The following is a 20,090-nucleotide window of genomic DNA, read 5'->3' as shown; positions in this document are numbered from 1 at the left end:
ATTTTCTGCGAGGAAGTTGTAGAGGTGAGTTTCTGTTCGTGTATTGATGACTGATGTGCACTGCCCTCTGCAGTATATGTGCAGGTGAAAAGCGTTCGAACTTTCTTTCCAGAGTATCGTGGAAACTCGATTATTTCTAGGCCTATTAAAGGAGATTTCATATAACAGAATACTTATAACAAACTATTTTCCCGTCAAAATGAATCAATTTCCTTTGTTTTGTATCGTTTATTGACTTGATCCCATAGGATCTCGTCGCAATACCGAGTTTTATATGTGTGTTTATTTTCGCGTAGCTTTTCGGTGCTGCAAAACTTTTGCTAGGGCCTAAGCTTACTACTAAACTTCGTTTTATTTCCGTCGTTTCTCACACCTCGTTTAGTACGATTTCTTACATTTTATATCACTTTATCTGTTCCCTTTATACTTTGAAGTATTTAAACGTTATTCTCTTAGTGTCTCGCACTGTTATTTTCGTAACGGCGATTTCTCCGCTTCGCTGCAATCGAAGCGACGGAGTTTGATCCCAGCCGCTTCGATGTGCTATTTGTTGTCTTTTCTAAATGTTTGTGTTGTTGGGAAGTGTTGATACTTTGTATTTGTTTCCTAACCTCGAGGTTAGGGCCTGCCGTCTGAACGTAACTATGAGTTTCCTAGGTATTTATCTCGAGGGATTATGCGTGTTTCTTAATGTTGATCATAGGAAAAGGCTAAAATGATCTTGAGTGATGTCTGATAGTGATGATAACTATGCTGGTGACTGGTGTAAAAAGACGGCTTCCTGTGAATGCTTAGCGTACGTGACGTTTGTTTTATTTCCCTTTCCCTCTAGTCTTCTTTCCCCCTTACTCTTCTTTCCCCTCTCAAGAATGATAAAAAAAAAGAAATTACGTACACCTCACAACAAAACGAACCATGTGCTATAGCAACTTTCGTAAAGTTAAATCTAAATGTTCAATATCAGCAAAGAATAAGGCGAAAACACGAATGACAATAAATAAAAGCGAAGAGATTGTGTATGCAGTCTCTTCGGCTCGAAGAAACTTGACACCCCACCCCTCTCCCTTGTGGAAATTTCCACAAAAGCAGGTGCCACACCCAGGTGCGTGCCAGACGAAAGAATGCGCGCATTGGAATAAACAGCGTGTAAGTATCCTGGAAATATCGAAGAACCAGCTCATTAGTTGAATTAAAGGAATAATTCCAAAGATATCATGATTCTATGTCTATAGCCTTTCTTTTGGCGCATAGTAGGGAACATCGAAGAGTCGATTATAGTGTACTTGATCGAATATCTAATGTTCCCTGAACAATAACAAAAGGATTGATTATTAGTCAATTAAAAATGCAATCACAGAAATACATGAAAGGTCTCGTATGCCCAGACAAATTCACTACGAGAAGGTCCAATGAGATGCAGTCATCACCTGGTTAGACAGCAAAATACAACGTGTAAGGACAATTAATTTCAGTTCACGCGCATCAAAACTGCTTATTACTTTTCAAAGTTTTGGCTATCAACATTCGTTCGTGGGTGTATTTTGTTTGTTTGTTTGTTTTGTGTGTTTTTCCCTCGTGAAAGACGTAATGATTTCTTCATATCGAACGTAAATTGCATGTTTACCGTAAACAAGCCATTCAGCTCAGCTCAGCTATGGCGCATTCGATCCATCGAACTTGCAGTAACCTCTTATAGGCAGGAGCACATGGCGCATTCATTTAAACTTGAAAATGAAGCCACGTGTTTGCACCACATCGGCGCTTCCACACACAGCGCGGCATTTTGCGATCATCGTTATAGCAGACTTTCCGATTCCAGTCAGGGGAAAAGGAATTGGAATACTTCGAAGAATACTGATGTTTAAAATCCAATAAAATGAAAAAAGCCTGAAAACAACGCATGATTATGTTTTGATAGTACATAATTGGAAACACAGAACAGAGTTTTGCATCCGCTCACACAGAAGCTCTCTTGAGAAGATCAAGCATTCCCCGTCACCTGCTAGAAAATGGAAGCTTCATAATCAGCCCAGAAAGATTTTGGAGGTACAAACTTGCACTTGTACACATTGCGAGAAAGCAATCAATCAACGCTGAACATTGCGTAGTTTAGAATCTTTATCGTGCTGGTGACCAGCTGGATGCTTCGGCATGTGTCATAACGTTATGTTTAGAGCCTGTAGGCCTCATAGCAAAAAGAGGGAGATTGAAAAAAAATACGAATTCTGGTGGAAAACACGAATTTTGGAGCTGCTGAGTACTAATTTGTGCTTCGAAAGGTTGGCAGCTCTGTCGTATACGGAGCAGAATTTAACAGTTAGTCATTTCCAAATATAAAAGCAAACATCCGACATCTATTTTATCATCGTACGGAGCCGAATGTCACTGTTGTCCACTTGCGAAAGTGAAATGAGTCATCTGACAATTATTTCATCATATCGTATGGGGCCGAATTTTGAACGTCAAGGCAGACATCAGACAGTTTTTTTGTGTGTGTGTGTGTTTTGTTTTGTTTTGTTTTTGTTTTGTTTTTTACCATCAAACGCAGCCGAATGTTACTATTCATTTCGAAATGTAATACACATGTAGCAAATATCCGACATTTATTTTAGCATAGTACGGAGCAGAATGTAACTGCTATTCACTTCCAAACGTAAAAGCAATCATGTGACATTAATCATTTTGGCATCTTCCGGAGCCGAATGTTATTGCTATTTATTTGCGAAAGTACATAGCAATATAAATTATAAGCAAGCATCCGACATTTATTTAAACATCGTACGGAGTTGAATATTATTATCATTCATTTCCGAAAGTCGAAGGGAGCTGATTGTTATTGTTATATTTCGAACGTAAAACCGAATATCAGACATTTATTTTATCATCGTATATACGGAGTTATTTTGGTTATTCATTTCCGAACGTCACAACAAACATGCGTTATTTATTTTAGCATCTTCCGGAGCTGAATGTTATTGCTATTTACTCTTGAACATAAAAGCAAACATCAGACATTTATGTTATCATATACACGGAGTTGAATATTATTGTGTTCATTTCCGAACCATCGAACGCAGCTGAATGTATACTGTTATTCATTTCGAAATTTAAAAGCGAACATCCGCCAGTTATTTTAGCATCGTATGGAGCAGAACATTACTGCTATTCACTTCCGAACGCAAAATCGTATACTCAGTATACGGAGTTGAATATTTTTGTTATTAATTTCCGAACGTCACAGCAAACATTCGACATTTATTTTAGCATCTTCCGGAGCTGAATGTTATTGCCATTTACTCTTGAACATAAAGGCAAACATCAGACATTTATGTTATCGTATACACGGAGTTGAATATTATTGTGTTCATTTCCGAACCATCGAACGCACGTGAATGTTACTGTTATTCATTTCGAAATTTAAAAGCGAACATCCGACAGTTATTTTAGCATCGTATGGAGCAGAATATTACTGCTATTCACTTCCGAACGTAAAAGCAATCATCTGACATCTATTTTGTCATCTTCCGGAGCCGAATGCTATTGCTATTTACTTTCGAAAGTACAGGCAATCATCCGTCATTCATTTTATTATCGTAAGAAGTTGAATATTTTTGTTATTTATTTCCGAACGTCAAAGGGATCATTTGACATTTACTTTAGCATCTTCGGGAGCTGAATGTTATTGCTATTTACTTCCGAACGTAAAAGCAAACATCAGATATACATTGTATATTTTATAAACGTATATACGGAGTTGAATGTCATTGTTATTCATTTCCGAACATCAAAGCAATCATTGAACATTAATTTTACCACCGAACGCACCTGAATGTTACTGTTATTTATTTCGAAATCTAAAAACAAACATCCAACAGTTATTTTAGCATCGTATGGAGCAGAATATTACTGCTATTCACTTCCGAACGTAAAAGCAATCATCTGACATTTATGTTAGCATTTTCCGAAGCCGAATGTTATTGCTATTTATTTTCGAAAGTAAAAGCAAATATCCGTCTTTTATTTTATCATCGTACGGAGTTGAATATTTTGGTTATTCATTTCCGAACGTCAAAGGGATCATTCGACATAAATAGCCTACTCAAGCATCTTCCGGAGCTGAATGTTATTGCTATTTACTTTCGAACGTAAGAGCAAACATCCGGCATTTATCTTATCGTCTTACGGAGTTGAATATTATCATTCACTTCCGAACGCCAAAGCAAACATTCGGTATTTATTCCAGTATCATACGGAGTCAAATGTCACCGTGATTCATTTCTAAAATCAAAAGTAAACATGCGACATTCATTTTTGGGGCTTACGGAGCCGACTGTTACCGCTGTTCATTTTCAAAAGTAAAGGCAAACATCCGACTTTTTTTGTAGCCCGATTGGGCCACCGAATTTTCAGCAAATGAAATTTTGGTGGCGCAGGTCGTTAAAAGTCGTGAATAGCGAGATGATCGTAACCGATGTCGATATGTTCTAATAATTATTGATACTTGAGTGATGAACGCATGTGCACAACTTCCGCAGGTGTACTTCTTTAGAAAGTAGCGAACAATCAAGGCAGTGGACATCAGAGTGTGATTAAATCGAAAAGAAGCCCCTGAAATCGGAATTTGATGAAAATGGGCAAAGTCGGAACTCCATGAAATGTATTTTGATTGAGCGGTCAAAATAAAGCTTAACGGGAATGTGCCCTTGAATACCCTCGTCCACCCTCGTCCACCCTCGTCCAACCCGCGTCAATCGAGACGCAAATTCCCGAGGATGGATTATCCGTGCGGGCGGATGGACTCGTCCACTGAACGCGTATACCCGCGGGTACCCGCGGGGATACGCGTCAGTGGCCTCGTCCAGATCTCGGAAAAGTGTGACGTTTCCCGCGGTCGGCACTGTATATAATGTACTCTTAAATGAATCCCACAAGGATTGGAACAATCATCCCTCAGCATTCCCACTGATTCCCACTGATCGGTTACTAGCCATCCCCTTTAATAGTGCCCTAGTGATCATATTTTCTAACAAGCTGTATGTGATTCATTCTAGAGGGAAAGATTGGTGGGTACTGTTGTGGCCTGACTTGTCGAGTATCAGTAATCACTGAAGAAAAAAAAAAGAAAATATGTAGCAACCACTATCAGGTATGCCCTCAGACTTACGTACTTCTAGCACACCCTTTTGGCTAATACATGTGTTTCACATTTTTGTCATTACCCAACTGAGCTCATATCACTACAGCATTATTTCGCACATTTCTTATGGATGTACATTTTAGAGCAAAAATCAACAGTTCTTTAAGAACTTTAAGCAAGAATTAAGATGTGTTTGGTACGATCCAATCCATGAGATACAGCTATTCAGTTTGGCATTTGGCATTTTGAGAGTAAAGATACCTTTAAGAAATTTCTCAGAATAAGTATACTCCATGTCTCGGTTCAGCATTATATGCACATTGTACATTATTGGCAAAAAGAAGCTGGGTTGGTTGGTTGGTTTGTTTGTTTGTTTGTTTGTTCGTTCCATTTTTCCATCTGAGAAGATTGCTGGATATCTCATAATATTTGGCTGCACTATTGTACATGTAGCTTGTCTTCCATGAGGTCCAGTTGAGTGTGAACCACTTCCCTTGGTTTATGCACCATGCTCTTTTTGATGAATGAATGAAGTGGGATCTTTTACATGCATGAGTTGTGACTCTCTCACACATGGCACCTCTATTTCATGTCCTATCTGAGGGATAGATTGTTTTGCCTCTTACTAGAGGGGACGGTATGATTACACACATTTTCTCCACACATTACACATTTATATGGTGGAGAAATGAGAGAGTGTCTTCATATTCCACATAAAAGTCAATTGAAAAGGGCAAATAATCACACACATTATGTATATGAAGAGTTTGTTCGCAAAAACCGATAAGTCCATATTTGCCAAATGGAGATATTTGTGATTAAAGGTCAAGAAAAATAAAGAGAATAATAAGAAAAATTTTGCTTCTTTTGACCATAACTTCAAAAATATACCTTTATATGTAGTGACCAATATATCATTTAAAAGGTATTATTTTCTACTTTATGACAGAGACCGTACTTCAAAATCTTCAAAAATGGACTTATCGGTTTTTGCGAACAAACTCTTCGTATACAGCTTGAAGAAAAAGGGGGAATTGCAATGCTGCAAATTTACACTTTAATTTTACACAGATGGTGCATAGACAGGGAAGAATGTGTTGAGACAAGGTTACAATGTTCATGGTTTGTGCCGCATGCACTTTTTGCACTTGTTGTCAATGAGGCTGGCTCATAATTCAAACCCCTTCATTTGCTTTTGTAGTTTCTTGTCTGTTCCATGCTGCTCAAGTATTTTCCCAAGCCTATCAATGTTGGAAATAAGACACACAAGCATAGCTGTTAAAAACTTATGATAGTTATGACAGCTATGTCACATGCTGTTTTATAATTATTGACATTTTTGTTGTTGTTTTTCTCCTACTCTTTCCCCCTCCCCCCTCTCTTTTTCCAGAGACAACTGGAGAAAGTCATCTATAGAAAATACAGGTATGCAATATGCAGGTGTCTAAACATACCATTCCTTGTATGTGATGATATTAATCTTGCCATTATGCCTATTGATGAATGTCCCTGTGTGGAATGTGAGGGTTGCTTTATCATCAAGTATATTCAGTTAGTAATTGTGATAAATTGTCATTTTGTGGCTTACCTTGATCTCCCTCCCTCTCTCTCTCTCTCTCTCTCTCTCTGTTTCTTGTACACGTATATATGTATGAGCATGAAAAGCACTGTTTATGTATCATATCACTTTTCTGCCTCATCACGTTGCTAAGAGTGCGTGGCAATCTATCACTTCTTGGGTTTACTGGATGGCATTACAGCTGAACATGCATACTCCATTCCCTGGGAAACATTCTAGACATGAATGTATATGTATCGTGTATGCATACATGTATATACTGTACACTTGGTATTTATATGCACTTTTTTTCATTTTCCAGAATTTGCAAGTCATTGAAATGTGTGAAATTTACAACAAGTTAAATTTGTCCTCCATTACGGGGTGCTTCATAACTTTTTTATCACTTGCCTGGTCAGGAAAGCAGATTTTCAAATTGTTGCAGAACACTTGCCCGAACATGAATTTTGCCTGCCTGAAAAGAAAGCCTAGAAATATAGGAAAACTAGAAAAGCACTCCAAGAGCGCAGACCTCTGTCAAGGAGGTCATTTCCACCCATACATGTATCTTAAAAATCATCCCATTTCACAATGATAGCTTTAAAAAAAGCTAAGAATGTTTACCTCATCAACTTCCTGCTAACTGCATGGCTTCTCAAACAGAGCACACGCTTTGGTATGTGTATGCATGCCTCAAATACATGTAGCTTGATAGCTAATTGATCCTATTTGCCAAAATATATATTTTTTTTAAATCCTTCAGAATTCATAAACATTCCTGGATCACTACCAAAATGTAATCATCTGTTCCTGTTGTCATTATCAGCTTTTCCTGCAAGTTTCATCCAAGTCTATTTGCAACGTTTTGAGTTCTTTTGCACACAGACAGACCAATGCCAACAAAAACATAACCTCATTCCTTGGTGGAGGTGATGATATAGAAAATCACATGCAAGTCAAGAGCTTCATACAAAACAGTTATTTGAATAAACAGCACATGTTGCTTCACATGCTCAAACATATTGGAGTAAGAAACTTGGTTCGATCAAGGAGGTTGAAGAGATGAAGTAACAACAGAGTTATTCCCTTTGATCTTTGTTCGAAGCTGCCGCTCAAAAAATATTTGAAGCATGTGCCAAACAGGATCTGCCGCGCCGATACGAAGACAATTGACTCTTGTCTCATTGCGTAATCACCAGCCACTTTCAAAGGAAGATATGTCTTTGTGATGGTAATTACTTTTCGCTATCCTTTCTTATAAAAGGTAGGTAGTACAGACACGAGAATGCGCGAACAGTAATTGAGGAAAAAATGCTGAAATGAAGATGAAAATTACTCGACTGGGCATACGCGGGCACTAATCTGATATATCTATAAATAAAGAATTATACTTGAAGATTATTACATATTAGTTTCATTTGGGCAAATTAAGTGGAAAAGTGATAAAACCAGCTTTCCAGGATGGTACAGTTTTAAACATTTTCACATGATACAGCTCTGATTTACACTTTTGCACAAATTTCTGAACGGAATTGACTTTTGTTTTACATGCTTTATTATTAACCCTAACTTACCTGGGGGGGCCATAATGCCCCCCCCCCCTCGACGAATTCCGCGACCATTCCGGCGCGCAAAATTTTTTGACCTCGCCGCTCGCTGACTTTTTACTTTCAAGTCTTGCGCAACTTTTGAGACCAAATTAGTCGTGCCCGGGCGTACCGTTCCGAAACCACGCCCCTTCAAAAAATTTTTGTCAACCCCAAAACTGCTCAAAAATGTGATTTTGTGTACAAAGTCAATACAAATTGTGTTTTTTCAATTAATTCATATAAAGATTCATATTTTTAATTTTAATGGCTGAAATCAATTTATTTTAGTATAATTATGCCTCAAAAAATGTGTATGACAAATTCTGCTGAAAAAAAACAACAAAAACAAAAGTTCGAAAAAGCAAGGAAATACATTAAAAATTGATAAAGCAATACAAAACATTAGAAATTAATTTTGATACTGAATTTTTTTTACGCACAAATATTTGGAATGTCACTAGGAATATTTACACCAAAAATCTACATTCCATAAGCTTTTATAAGCCAATTTCAGACGAAAATGAGGTTTTTTGCATATATTTGAATAATTAATTAATTTAAAATAGAAAGTGCAAGTTTTTTGAAAATTTAACCTAACAGTCTTGTAGATTACATCCGGCTTTATGTTCATGCAAAAATTTTGCGGCGATCGCGCGATCAACAGCCGAGATCTGAAGGGGGGGGGGGGCCATAATGGCTCCCCCCCAAGGAATTTAAGCTCGCTAAATAGCCCAGGTAAGTTAGTGTTAAGTGAAATTTCATTTAATAAAGAAATGAGCAAAATATGGCCAATATTATGATAACATTCAAAATGAATCTTCAGATTGCTCAGCAAGACGGCGGCTTGGAACATCGATCATCAAAGGCACAAGTGCACCTGTGGAATTCTTTTGTACGTCAATAGAAATCTGACAACTATTTGAATAATTACAGCCAGTTGGAACTCCATATATACAACCTCCTTGGTTCAGTTGAGTGTTGGTGTTGCATTCAATTTGGCCTTCTTTATGTAAGTGTTGGAAAGTTGCTGCAATGGAATTTGAAAGTGTGTTACATCACTTATAGTCGGGTACCTAAGGGGGGGTCACCGTGCACCCCCCAGGACTCCTCGTAACTTACATTTTTAGGATCCTCATGACATACCAAAACATAATCAAGATGTTAACAGGAACGAAAAGTGGCTGTTCTAGGTGAAATTTAATGTATTCTATTGTTTTTCATAATTTCTTATGTATTTCTTTGTTTTTCAACTTTTTCAACTTTTGTTTTTTCTTTGTTTTTCTATTGGAAATTGTCACTAATCACTTTTCTACCATAATTAGCACAAAACTAATCAATGAAAGTGATTAATTGTAAAAATAATCAGGTTTTCATGAATTTCATGACAGAGCACCTGTTTTCCATAGGAAATGTACACAAAAGCACAAAATTGTGCCCGTTTTGGGACGACATTCCGTTACAAAAATGGGCGTGACTTCGCAAAAGTAGCGGGGAAATTGCAAATTTGGTCTCAAAAGTTGCGTGAGACTTGAACAAAACAAAGTCAAGTAAGTTTTGAGGAGTCCTGGGGGGTGCATGGTGACCCCCCCCCCCCCTTAGGTACCCTACTATGTAGGCCCTACATGTAAGCACATATATATTACATCCGCGTATACTTTTGCGAAGTCACGCCCATTATTGTAATGGTATGTCTCCCCAAAACGGGCACAATTTTGTGATTTTGTGTACATTTCCTATCGAAAACAGGTGCTCTGTCATGAAGGTCATGAAAACCTGATTATTTTTACAATTAATCACTCTCATTGATTAGTTTTGTGCTAATTATGGTAGAAAAGTGGTCAGTGACAATTTCCAATAGAAAAACAAAGAAAAAACAAAAGTTGAAAAACAAAGAAATACATAAGAAATTATGAAAAACAATAGAATACATTAAATTTCACCTAGAACAGCCACTTTTCGTTCCTGTTAACATCTTGATTATGTTTTGGTATGTCATGAGGATCCTGAAAATGTTAAGTTTCGAGGAGTCCTGGGGGGGGGGGGGGTGCACGGTGACCCCCCCCCCCCCCCCCTTAGGTACCCAAGTATTAAGTAAACAGTCATCTGTGAGTTTCTGTATGGTTGACTTTGTAGGGTTGTAGGGGAGAAAAGTTGAAAAAAAAAGGCTTCAAAACTTTATACTTGCTCAATTCGGGCAAGCATTTTTCTCAGTGTTCCATAGCACATGCCCAACTTTGATTTTCACTTACACCGGACAACCGAGCAGGTGCTTATGTAGCACTATGCATTCTTACTCATTTATTGTATTGTCTCCATGGTGGAAAATCACAAACTTTTCGCTGAAAAAGGCTAATGCTCATTTCTTGTTACATCACTTTGGTTTCTGATGTGTGAATTCAACCACTCAGGAAATTGTGTTACATCTCCCATTTCTCAGAATGTTATACCCACAAAATATGTGGCACATGCAATATATTAAGTTTGTAAATAGTAGAGTACCGGTAATCAAATTCTTACAATAAGCAAATAAGCAAGGCTGCACACTAACCCATTTTTTCAACTGGTCCGACCTGTCTGTCGGACAAGTAAGTAACCAGTTTTTCCATTTCTTTACTGTTCCTTTCCTGAAAAAGTTACTGGTCCAACAGTGATTTTTACTGGTCCTGGACCATCGGACCAGTGCCAGTGTGCAGTGTTGCAATAAGTTTCAACCTTGAATTAGTAAAGTGAGCATTTGAACTGAAAAGGTAGAACAAAATATTCTCTTTCATTCAAGACTTATTTTTGTTTATCTGTAATTAACTTTGTTTGGTTGGAGAATTTAAAATACCCCATAATTGCTAAAATTTTATGGGATTCCTAAATTGGCAACTTATTTTAAAATATTAGAGTTTCTTTTTTCTTCTCAAATTGGCAATGTCTTGTAATTTTCTAATTCATGACAGATATACACGTAGTGTGCTTAACCAGCTCCATCTGATCTCACTCCAATATCAGATATGTAGTGAAATGCAGGAGTGTCACAATAACTTGAAAGTGATTTCTACTTCTGCAAAGTTTTCCCCAGGGTATAGATTGGACAGTGGATGCTCATTCATTTTAAAGTCAGCCTGTGTAGCCATTTTGTACAACGCCTCTTGACCTCTTCTCATCCTTTACCCTCTACTGTATCTCCTTCATTCTTTGTTCCTGTCTCCTGTGCCAGTGTGCCTTCCCAAGCTGGCCGAGTTTGACTGGAGAGTTGACATCCGGACCTCCTCAGACACACTGGCCAGGATGTCCGTTCCCACCTGCATCTTACAACTCAAGGTTAGTATTTATACATGTATCTCTCTTCAACGTATCCGGGCAATTACCCCCAGAGGGCAATTACCCCCCGGCCAAATACTGGTTGGTGGTAAGGTTAGAGTAAAAATTAGGGTTAGGGTTAGGTTTAGGGTTAGGGGTTTAGGTTAGGGTTAGGGTTAGGTTCAGGATTAGGATTAGGATTAGGGCTAGGGGAAGGGTGCGGGGTAATTGCCCAGGGGGTAATTGCCCTAGACCCTTCCTTACCACACAGGTTGCCATAGACTTACTATCGAAATCAACTATATGTGACCCTGCATCACAAAACCAACAAAAAGTCGCCAGACATGGATTTTCAGTTAAGAGCAGATTCTGAAAGAGCAGCCTTTAAGCTTTAAAATGATGTATAACTCAATGCAAATACACTCCCAATCTATCCTAATATTAGAAAGAAAGCACACACTCTAAAAAGTGTGAAATGAGAAAAGAGGCTCTGAAGTACACGGTCTATTCAAGCGCTTTACCAAGTTGTGCTAGCTGAGTGATGAATGGAACAAAAAGCAGGATGTTAACCACTGGAGCAACAACAATGAAGGGATTATCAGATTAAGCTGAGATTGAGAATGCTTTATTAACGTATTCTGTAGATGATTAATGCCAACTTTCAAAGCTGTAGCGTCATCCTTTCCAAAGTTATTAAGAGTTGAAAGTGTTGAAAGAGTCTTTAAGAAATGAAAAGGGGACTTTATAAGACACACATAATCACACCATTCTAGCAAAAAGGGTTTGAGAAAAACTGCTAAAAACACAGTTTCCTGTTCGTTTTATGATCCCAAACTTCACCGTAATGTGGAAGGAGACTTGCTCTTTCAGAAAATATGAAAAACTGAAGTTTGGCTGGGTTGACCCATTTCACTTATTTTCAGTCATACAAAATCAGTGCATGCGACTTTTTGGTTTTGTGAAGCACAGTCACATACATATATAATCAATTATAACTCTTCATGTAAAACAGGGCCAAGGTCAAGTGTCAAATTGGTACAGTGTACTCCAGTTAACTAAATCCATAGGACTGGCGTTTTTCTTTCATTATATCAAAATTTTGTTTAATATTGCTTAACAGTAAAATATGTGAAGATATATAGATAGCCATTTTGGGACCTGAATTTTTACTTCATTGTAATGAGATGTTTTGTTAAGGGCTAACCTACCTTGTTATTCAATGGGAGTGCACTGTACAATGTATCTCTCTTCAAACACATACATTTGCAGATATATAGATTCCTTTTAGTCCGGGTCAAGGGTCAAATGAATAGAGTCCTTAGTTTCTGAGGAGATAGAACGTAACTTTGTCAATATCAGTTTTTGTAGATTTAGGTAGTGGTGTATCTTTATCTTTTTATGTGCCAAGGCACTCACCTTAAAGGTAGGGGATACCTTTTACAGAACTCCCAAAATGCAGCAAAACATTATATATGAACCTCAGGGGACTTGTTTAGGCCACTGCTTAGAAATTTGGAAGTCAACAGTTATCTACAATTTGAATAATGCACAAAACTCAACTACTCATTAGTTCTGTGTGTCAGCCACACTTAAGCCTTTTTGTTGCAGTCTTCTGTATTTTTTATCTATAAACACAAATCTAAAAGTATAAGAGCTGATGTAATAACATATAGAGTGTGTGGCAAGAATGTATATAGAAATGTTTGTAAGTTTTGATGAACTTTATTCACAAAATATACATGATGGACACACATGCAGTGCATGGGTCTACAAAGGTAGCCTAGTAATGTACTGGAATTCACGGTGAGCCCCGAAAAGAATTCAATTCAAAATCTAACGGTCAATAAAAATGTACTAAATGTTACCTTCCACTTTCAATACTTTATGGGAGTTTCTAAAATGATACTCTCTTCAACATACCACTGTGTTTATACAACTCTTCATTTAAAGCATGCAAATGGGATTCCCTACCTTTAACTTGCCAAGCAATCAATGACATGGGTATATACATAGTACTTTTTACATTGTCATTATAATTGTTATCTTCATGCTGTTGATGATTTTCTTGTAAACAAAAGAGGCTACCTTGTGTAGATCAATAGACCTTGTTACATTTTCGTTATCATTGGGTGCGTTCGAGCGCTCTAAAGCGAACCAAAGCGAACTGAACTAAAGCGTACCGTACCGTACTGTGCTAGTTTGGGAGCGTTCGAATGCTCTGTTGAGAAAGCGTACCTCTCGAGTTATTTTTAGAAAAGGTCACGCTTGTTTGTAGCAAGAAGGTCATACACCTTGCGCTTGACCTACTTACAGCTGTCCCGAACAAAGAGAATGATGTTTTTGCATTGTGACGTATGCGCATACTACGCGCATGCTTTACAACGAACTTTTGGTACGCTTTGGTACGCTTTTGGAGCACATCGGGAAGTGGTCCACTTTTGGCTCGGTACAGTACGGTACGGTACACTTTAGGAGCGTTCGAACGCTCCCCTGGCGCAGTACGGTACGGTACAGTTCACTTTAGGAGAGCGCTCGAACGCACCCATTGTTCATGATATTACTGATTTGCTTCTAGATCAAAGATGCTACCATGTATAGATAGATTATCTTCATGCTGTTTTTATTAACTTGTAGACCAGAGAGGCTACACGGGATAGATATATGAGGCCTTGTTACATTGTCATTGTTATCATTGTTATCTTCGTGCTGTCCGTGATATTTCTGCTAGATCGAAGAGCCAGCCTCCCAGTCGCGTCTCATGCCAGGGCTGTCCACGTTGAACGTGGAGCTGAGTAAGGAGACACTGGACACCATGCTTGACGGCCTTGGAAAGATCCGAGACCAGCTCAACTCCGTCGCCTCCAGGAAATGAGGCCATAGACACTTGCAACACAGAAGAGAGAAACTTGACTCCAAGTCCTAGTCCAGTGGCGGATCTGGGGGAGGGGGGGGGGGCGCACCGTGCGTGCTCCCTCTTTATTTTTTTGTAAAATAAATTAATAAAAAGGAAAAATGGGGGGCATGTGCACCCCCCTTAAATTTTGTAAAGGCACCTCCCCTTAAATACAGAATTCCTGGATCCGCCTGTGTAGTCACTTTTTGAAAGAATAGAGTCACTTCAAATGGACAGGTTTTTCATAGGTTGGATGCAATCAGGAGAAAGCAGATTATTCTCTGGCAATTTAAAGCTGCATTTGCTCTAGACTTGCTAACATTGATGCGAGTCACACCGGCATTTGTGATTTATATGACACGACAATGCCCCTGTAATCATGTCTCACATTATATATTTCAATCTTCCTTGATTTTCACTGTATTGTAACAATTATGAAGAGAATAGCATTATTATAGAGTTTGTACTTATTTAGCAATGAAAAAAAATTATCGAAGGAAAAGTTGCGGATGTCAAATGACAAATATCATAAAACCCCTTTACACACTAGTGCATGTATGTACAAACTAATGAGACAGATCTAAGATGTCATCTTTGACTTACTGTATACGCTGTTATTTTCGCGCACAGATATTTTCGCGAATGACGAGGTCATAGACATTTTCGTGAGATGTTGTTTTCGCGAATCGATGCCGACGCTTACATTAATGCTCTATAAACACAGCGCATGGAGTCATTTTCGCGTGTTGTTAAATTCGCGATCCAGCTGTGATTAGCGAAATTCGCGAAAATTAAACCCTCCCAAAAATAACAGCTGATACAGTATTTGCTTTGCACATTGTGATTGTGACTGATACAATTTTGTAAGTGTGAGGTTTTGTTAGGGCCATGGGCTCATTTGGAGTTTTGAATTTGGCTGGACTTGAAGTTGAGGTACACCACGTGAGGAGCTCTTGTGGCTCACTGGGTAACACCACAGTGTACCTTTTTCAGTAAATATAGTATTTCATATGCTTCCCTTTTCTGCTGTTATCTATGAGACTGATATTCTGCAGTTGTTCTGGCATCTGATGCCTTTCCACTTGTCCTAATGCTTAACAGCACATCCTCGCCCCTGAAGCCGGCATCAAACCAACGTTTGCTCCACTCCCCTCTCCCATGGGAGGCTTTCAGCCAGGCTCCCAGTTTCTGCTGCCCGATATATACAGTACTTGAAGTACAACCACAAGGACTTCCTACTGTCTACCCAGGCCTTTATCATTGCTTGGGCGACAAGACCTCGTATCTACAAAATGTCAAATGTTCAGGAGAGCCAAAAAACATGGCAGCCAAAGCTCTATAGCGAATGGGAAAGCCTTTCCTTTGACATGCCGTGGTGGCTTCATTTTTGGGGTAAGACAGTTGGGTTTTGGCCAGGACATCACTTAAGCCATTATTTGACCATTAATCCAAAAAAGTAATTTTCACCAAAATTTTAGATACAAGGTCTTGTCACCCCAGCGAGACGTTATGCCCTCCTGATGGAGAGATGCATAGTGAATGGAGTATTTTGCTCTGATGTTACTAGAGTGGACTCCCATTATAACAAAGTCCTCAGGACCGGCAGTTTTCTTTCGGTATATTGAACTTTTGTTATAACTGAACAAATAAACAATAAAAAAAAAAATAGAGCAGTTAGTGTTGGGGCCTGAATTTTTACTTTGTTGTAAACGGAAATTTGTTATAACTGTGTTTTTTAAATCGGGATTGCACTGTTAGACATGGCACTCTACAAGATTTGACAGGAATTGCGTGAAAACCAAACTTCTGGTGATCACATGTGAAATAGAAAAAAAATAATAATTTGCAGCACACATACCTCATATGTTAGGATACTCATGTGTCAATATTTTTCACCAGTTTATTTTACTTAGTGGAACATTTCAGAATTGTGAATGTGTCAACAGTTTTGTTGGGACTTTGTGTGGTAAATTCCCTCTAAATGCATATGAATCGCTGCTTTATCAATGTCACTTTGGGTCCAGTTTATACCACACATTCCCAGAATAATGTCCATTCGTTTATCTGGTTACAAACTAAAATGGAAATAAAATGGAAATAATTGTACAGTGCTTATTTACGTCGATGTAGGGCAATTTGTCAATCAGTTGCAATGAAAACATCTCGACGGAAGAACTTCATAAATTTGAATAACAAAGCAGTACCCGCTGCATGCTATAAGGATTAGAACCAACACTTGCTGTCGGGCGAAAGCTCGGTGGTCTAGTGGAGATGACGCCTGTCCGGTGATCAGGAGGTCGTGGGTTCGAATCCTGCTCGAGTATGTACGCCCATGATTTTTTATCATGGCTACTACTAAAACACTGATCAATTCAGTGCTTATTTACGTCGATGTAGGGCAATTTGTCAATCAGTTGCAATGAAAACATCTCGACGGAAGAACTTCATAAATTTGAATAACAAAGCAGTACCCGCTGCATGCTATAAGGATTAGAACCAACACTTGCTGTCGGGCGAAAGCTCGGTGGTCTAGTGGAGATGACGCCTGTCCGGTGATCAGGAGGTCGTGGGTTCGAATCCTGCTCGAGTATGTACGCCCATGATTTTTTATCATGGCTACTACTAAAACACTGATCAATTCAGTGCTTATTTACGTCGATGTAGGGCAATTTGTCAATCAGTTGCAATTGTACACCGGTTCAACACATATGTGTGATCAAAATATTGGATGATGTTTAATAGTGGAACTAGCTTCACCTTTAAGGTCAAAGGTAATCGAACATACCACTAAGTGTAATAAATATAAGCTTGTGTGATGCATCTGGGGGGGCATTTCCTGAAGCATTTTGACAGACAAAGTTGTCGGACAAATTTGCTCTCAGCCAATCAGATGCAAGGATTTCAGTAGTGTGTAACAGTTTGTCAGAAAAATGTCCGACCAAAGTGCTTCATGGAATGCCGCCCTGATTCGACATTCGCATACCAGTAATTCGACAGATGTTTTAGGTGTCCCTTGAAATGCTGAATAATCTTCACCAGACTGTGTTCTGGACAGACTTTGATGACCCACTGACAGAAATCACAGGTACGTTTAATTGCAATCTAAGTGCGTTTATAGTATACCTGTAATTTGATATTAAATATAAAGTCATGTATACATAAACAATGTATGAATTATGTTTTATGATATTCTTCAATATGTCGACGGATGCCGCCAATGACTGCAGACATGCGTCAGAATTTCCGTCATCAAATATCGCAAGCCTCTACTTATGTAATTAAACAGAGGTTAATTGTAAAAAGAGAGATTATACACTGTTATGTACAGATGTATTATGTTCTTCATGACGCCTATAGTTTTGGTTGCTTTTTCAATAAAGTACATGCATTATTTTTAATGTATACACTGTATCTCTGTCCTGTGCATCCATACTGACTTCCGTGCGATCTCTTTTGACAAGTTTAATCTTAATCATCTCAAGTTTACAGTAAACAGTGCGTCACACAGTACTTCTTTTCCCCCCGTATACATGACCTGCTGCAACGTAATGACATAGACAAGTATATCAGTGAAAGAGCTTAGAAACGTAAAGACGAATTATATTGATATGAGTGTATGTAAGGGAGTTGTGGAATTACACTTCTTCTTTTTTTTTTCTTCTTTTTTTTTTTGCATGTTTTCGCAAAAATATATTGCTACAGGCGACTCCCACCCGTTATAACGAATTCATCGGGACGGGCAGTTTTCTTTCTTTCAAAATTTTGTTACATTGTACATGTTGTACGTGTATAATCGAACAGAAAAAATACAGTGTATGTGGAGATATGCAGATATAATAATATGGAACCAGAGTTAATTTGGAATTATAATTTGGAACCAGAGTTTGTACCTTTTTGGTAACATGAATTTCGTTATAACCATGTTCGTTATAACGGGAGTAGTAAGAGTCTTGTAGTAGAGTCTTGTTGCCCAAGTCTTATTTTGAGCCTAACCTTGTTTTTCCATCTGCCCAATGTGTTATCAACGGGTTTTCCTTATTTTAGAGGGTGCTGAATCCGAATCTAGATGATGCAACTATTCAAATACATCCTAGAGGGTTTTGAGATATGTAAGATGACCACCATGATAGCCGCCCAAATCATCATTGTCTTTATGGTGAAATAAATTGGAAACAAAAATGTAATGAAGGTCTTATCTTACTTTGAGTGTGTTGAATCCGAATCTAGATGCTGCAACTTTTGTATACTTGGGATTTTGAGATTGTCAAGATGGCCGCGCAACATTGAAACTCCCATATATTTCCTTACAAATGGTGAAAAATTGAAAAGATTTGATGATTGACTCTATTTTGAGGGTGCGGGATCCGAATCTGTGTCTCGCAGCTCTTGAACCCCTTAGGGTTTTGAGATATTCAAAATAAGTATTTTTTGCATAAGATACTTTTTTTATTTGTTTTCTCAAAGTAAGATGAAAACCCTCACTTTTCTTTCCAGTTTTTTTTAACCCTTATTTTTGAGCGAAAACTAGAGAAATATCAGATTTTGGCAGCCATCGTGTATATCTCAAAACCCTCGAGGAAGCAAATGTTGCATCATCCAGATTCGGATTCAACACCCTCAATATAGGGCATATAATGATAATAGTAATAATGATAAACATGATGATGATAATAATAATAATGATGTGCTGACGGTAAACAAGTTTTAGCCTCTTGCACCCAGACTCAGGTCTACTTAGTTACTTCCAGTACCTTTGTGACTTGAAGAGTTTTATTGCAAAATGAGCTAAGCACCATTTCAAATCATGTCCATTATCAGAGCAAAGTTAAGCCTTTCCAGTAATACCTCACTTGTAACATAACAAGAAATATTCTAGAAGTTATGATTAAAAAATATCCTTCCTTTTCTTATTATTTTCTTCGTTTTTTGTTTTTGTTTTTGTTTTTTTTTAAATAGCAGCTTTAATCACAAATATCTCAACATTACAAAAATGGATTTAGCTCGTTTCGGGATAAAACTCTTCACTTCTAGACATAGACACGGCGGAGGTGACCTGGGACCAGAGCTGGACGCATCCCTCGGTAGCTGCAGTTGTGTCTTTTGAAGCATGATTGGAGTTTCATCATCATTGTGCCTATGCTGTTTTACCCTCCGTTCTCTGATTGTCTGCTTTATATACAAGCATTCGTCACTTTTCAGCAGCCACTTGCAAGAAATCAGAATTCAATTTCAACCAAAACCTGATCGGCAAGTGTGAATTTATTTAACCATATATACATGTAGTATAATTTTTATCATATACATGCCATATTATAATTATATTTTGTTGTTGTTGTTGTTGTTGTTGTTGTTGTTCTTTATCAATGACAAAAACACAGATTTAAAAGCTAACATTAGAGTTAAAGTATTTACAGTGTTGGCAGTGTACGCAAACAAACGAATACATTTCCACAGTGGAGAAGAGAAATACTGGTCAAAATGAGCAGAAAAGATAAAGAAAGTTGGAAGGGTTGATAATGAGTAATACGACAAAATAGTGAGATAATGCTAGTGCAGAGTAATAGAAAATGTGATCGAAATGAAAGCAGTTTAGTAAAAATAGACACAAGAATGATTATTCACACC

The 20,090-nt window shown here is 38.0% G+C and overlaps 1 protein-coding gene across 1 annotated transcript in view; it reads left to right on the top strand.

The window, feature by feature from the left end:
- The window catches only part of LOC140236025 (COMM domain-containing protein 9-like), a 34,123-nt gene extending 19,637 nt beyond the window's left edge, over positions 1-14,486 (top strand). The window contains exons 5-7 of the mRNA XM_072316003.1: positions 6,528-6,562; positions 11,490-11,593; positions 14,301-14,486. Coding sequence (XP_072172104.1) covers positions 6,528-6,562; positions 11,490-11,593; positions 14,301-14,444 — 283 coding nt within the window. The 3' untranslated portion in view covers positions 14,445-14,486. The remainder of the gene's footprint in view (positions 1-6,527; positions 6,563-11,489; positions 11,594-14,300) is intronic.
- Positions 14,487-20,090: the final 5,604 nt, after the last annotated feature.

The sequence above is a fragment of the Diadema setosum genome, chromosome 12, assembly GCF_964275005.1.
Source record: "Diadema setosum chromosome 12, eeDiaSeto1, whole genome shotgun sequence".
Taxonomy (NCBI): Eukaryota; Metazoa; Echinodermata; class Echinoidea; order Diadematoida; family Diadematidae; genus Diadema; species Diadema setosum.
This window is presented reverse-complemented; position numbering and strand designations above follow the sequence as displayed.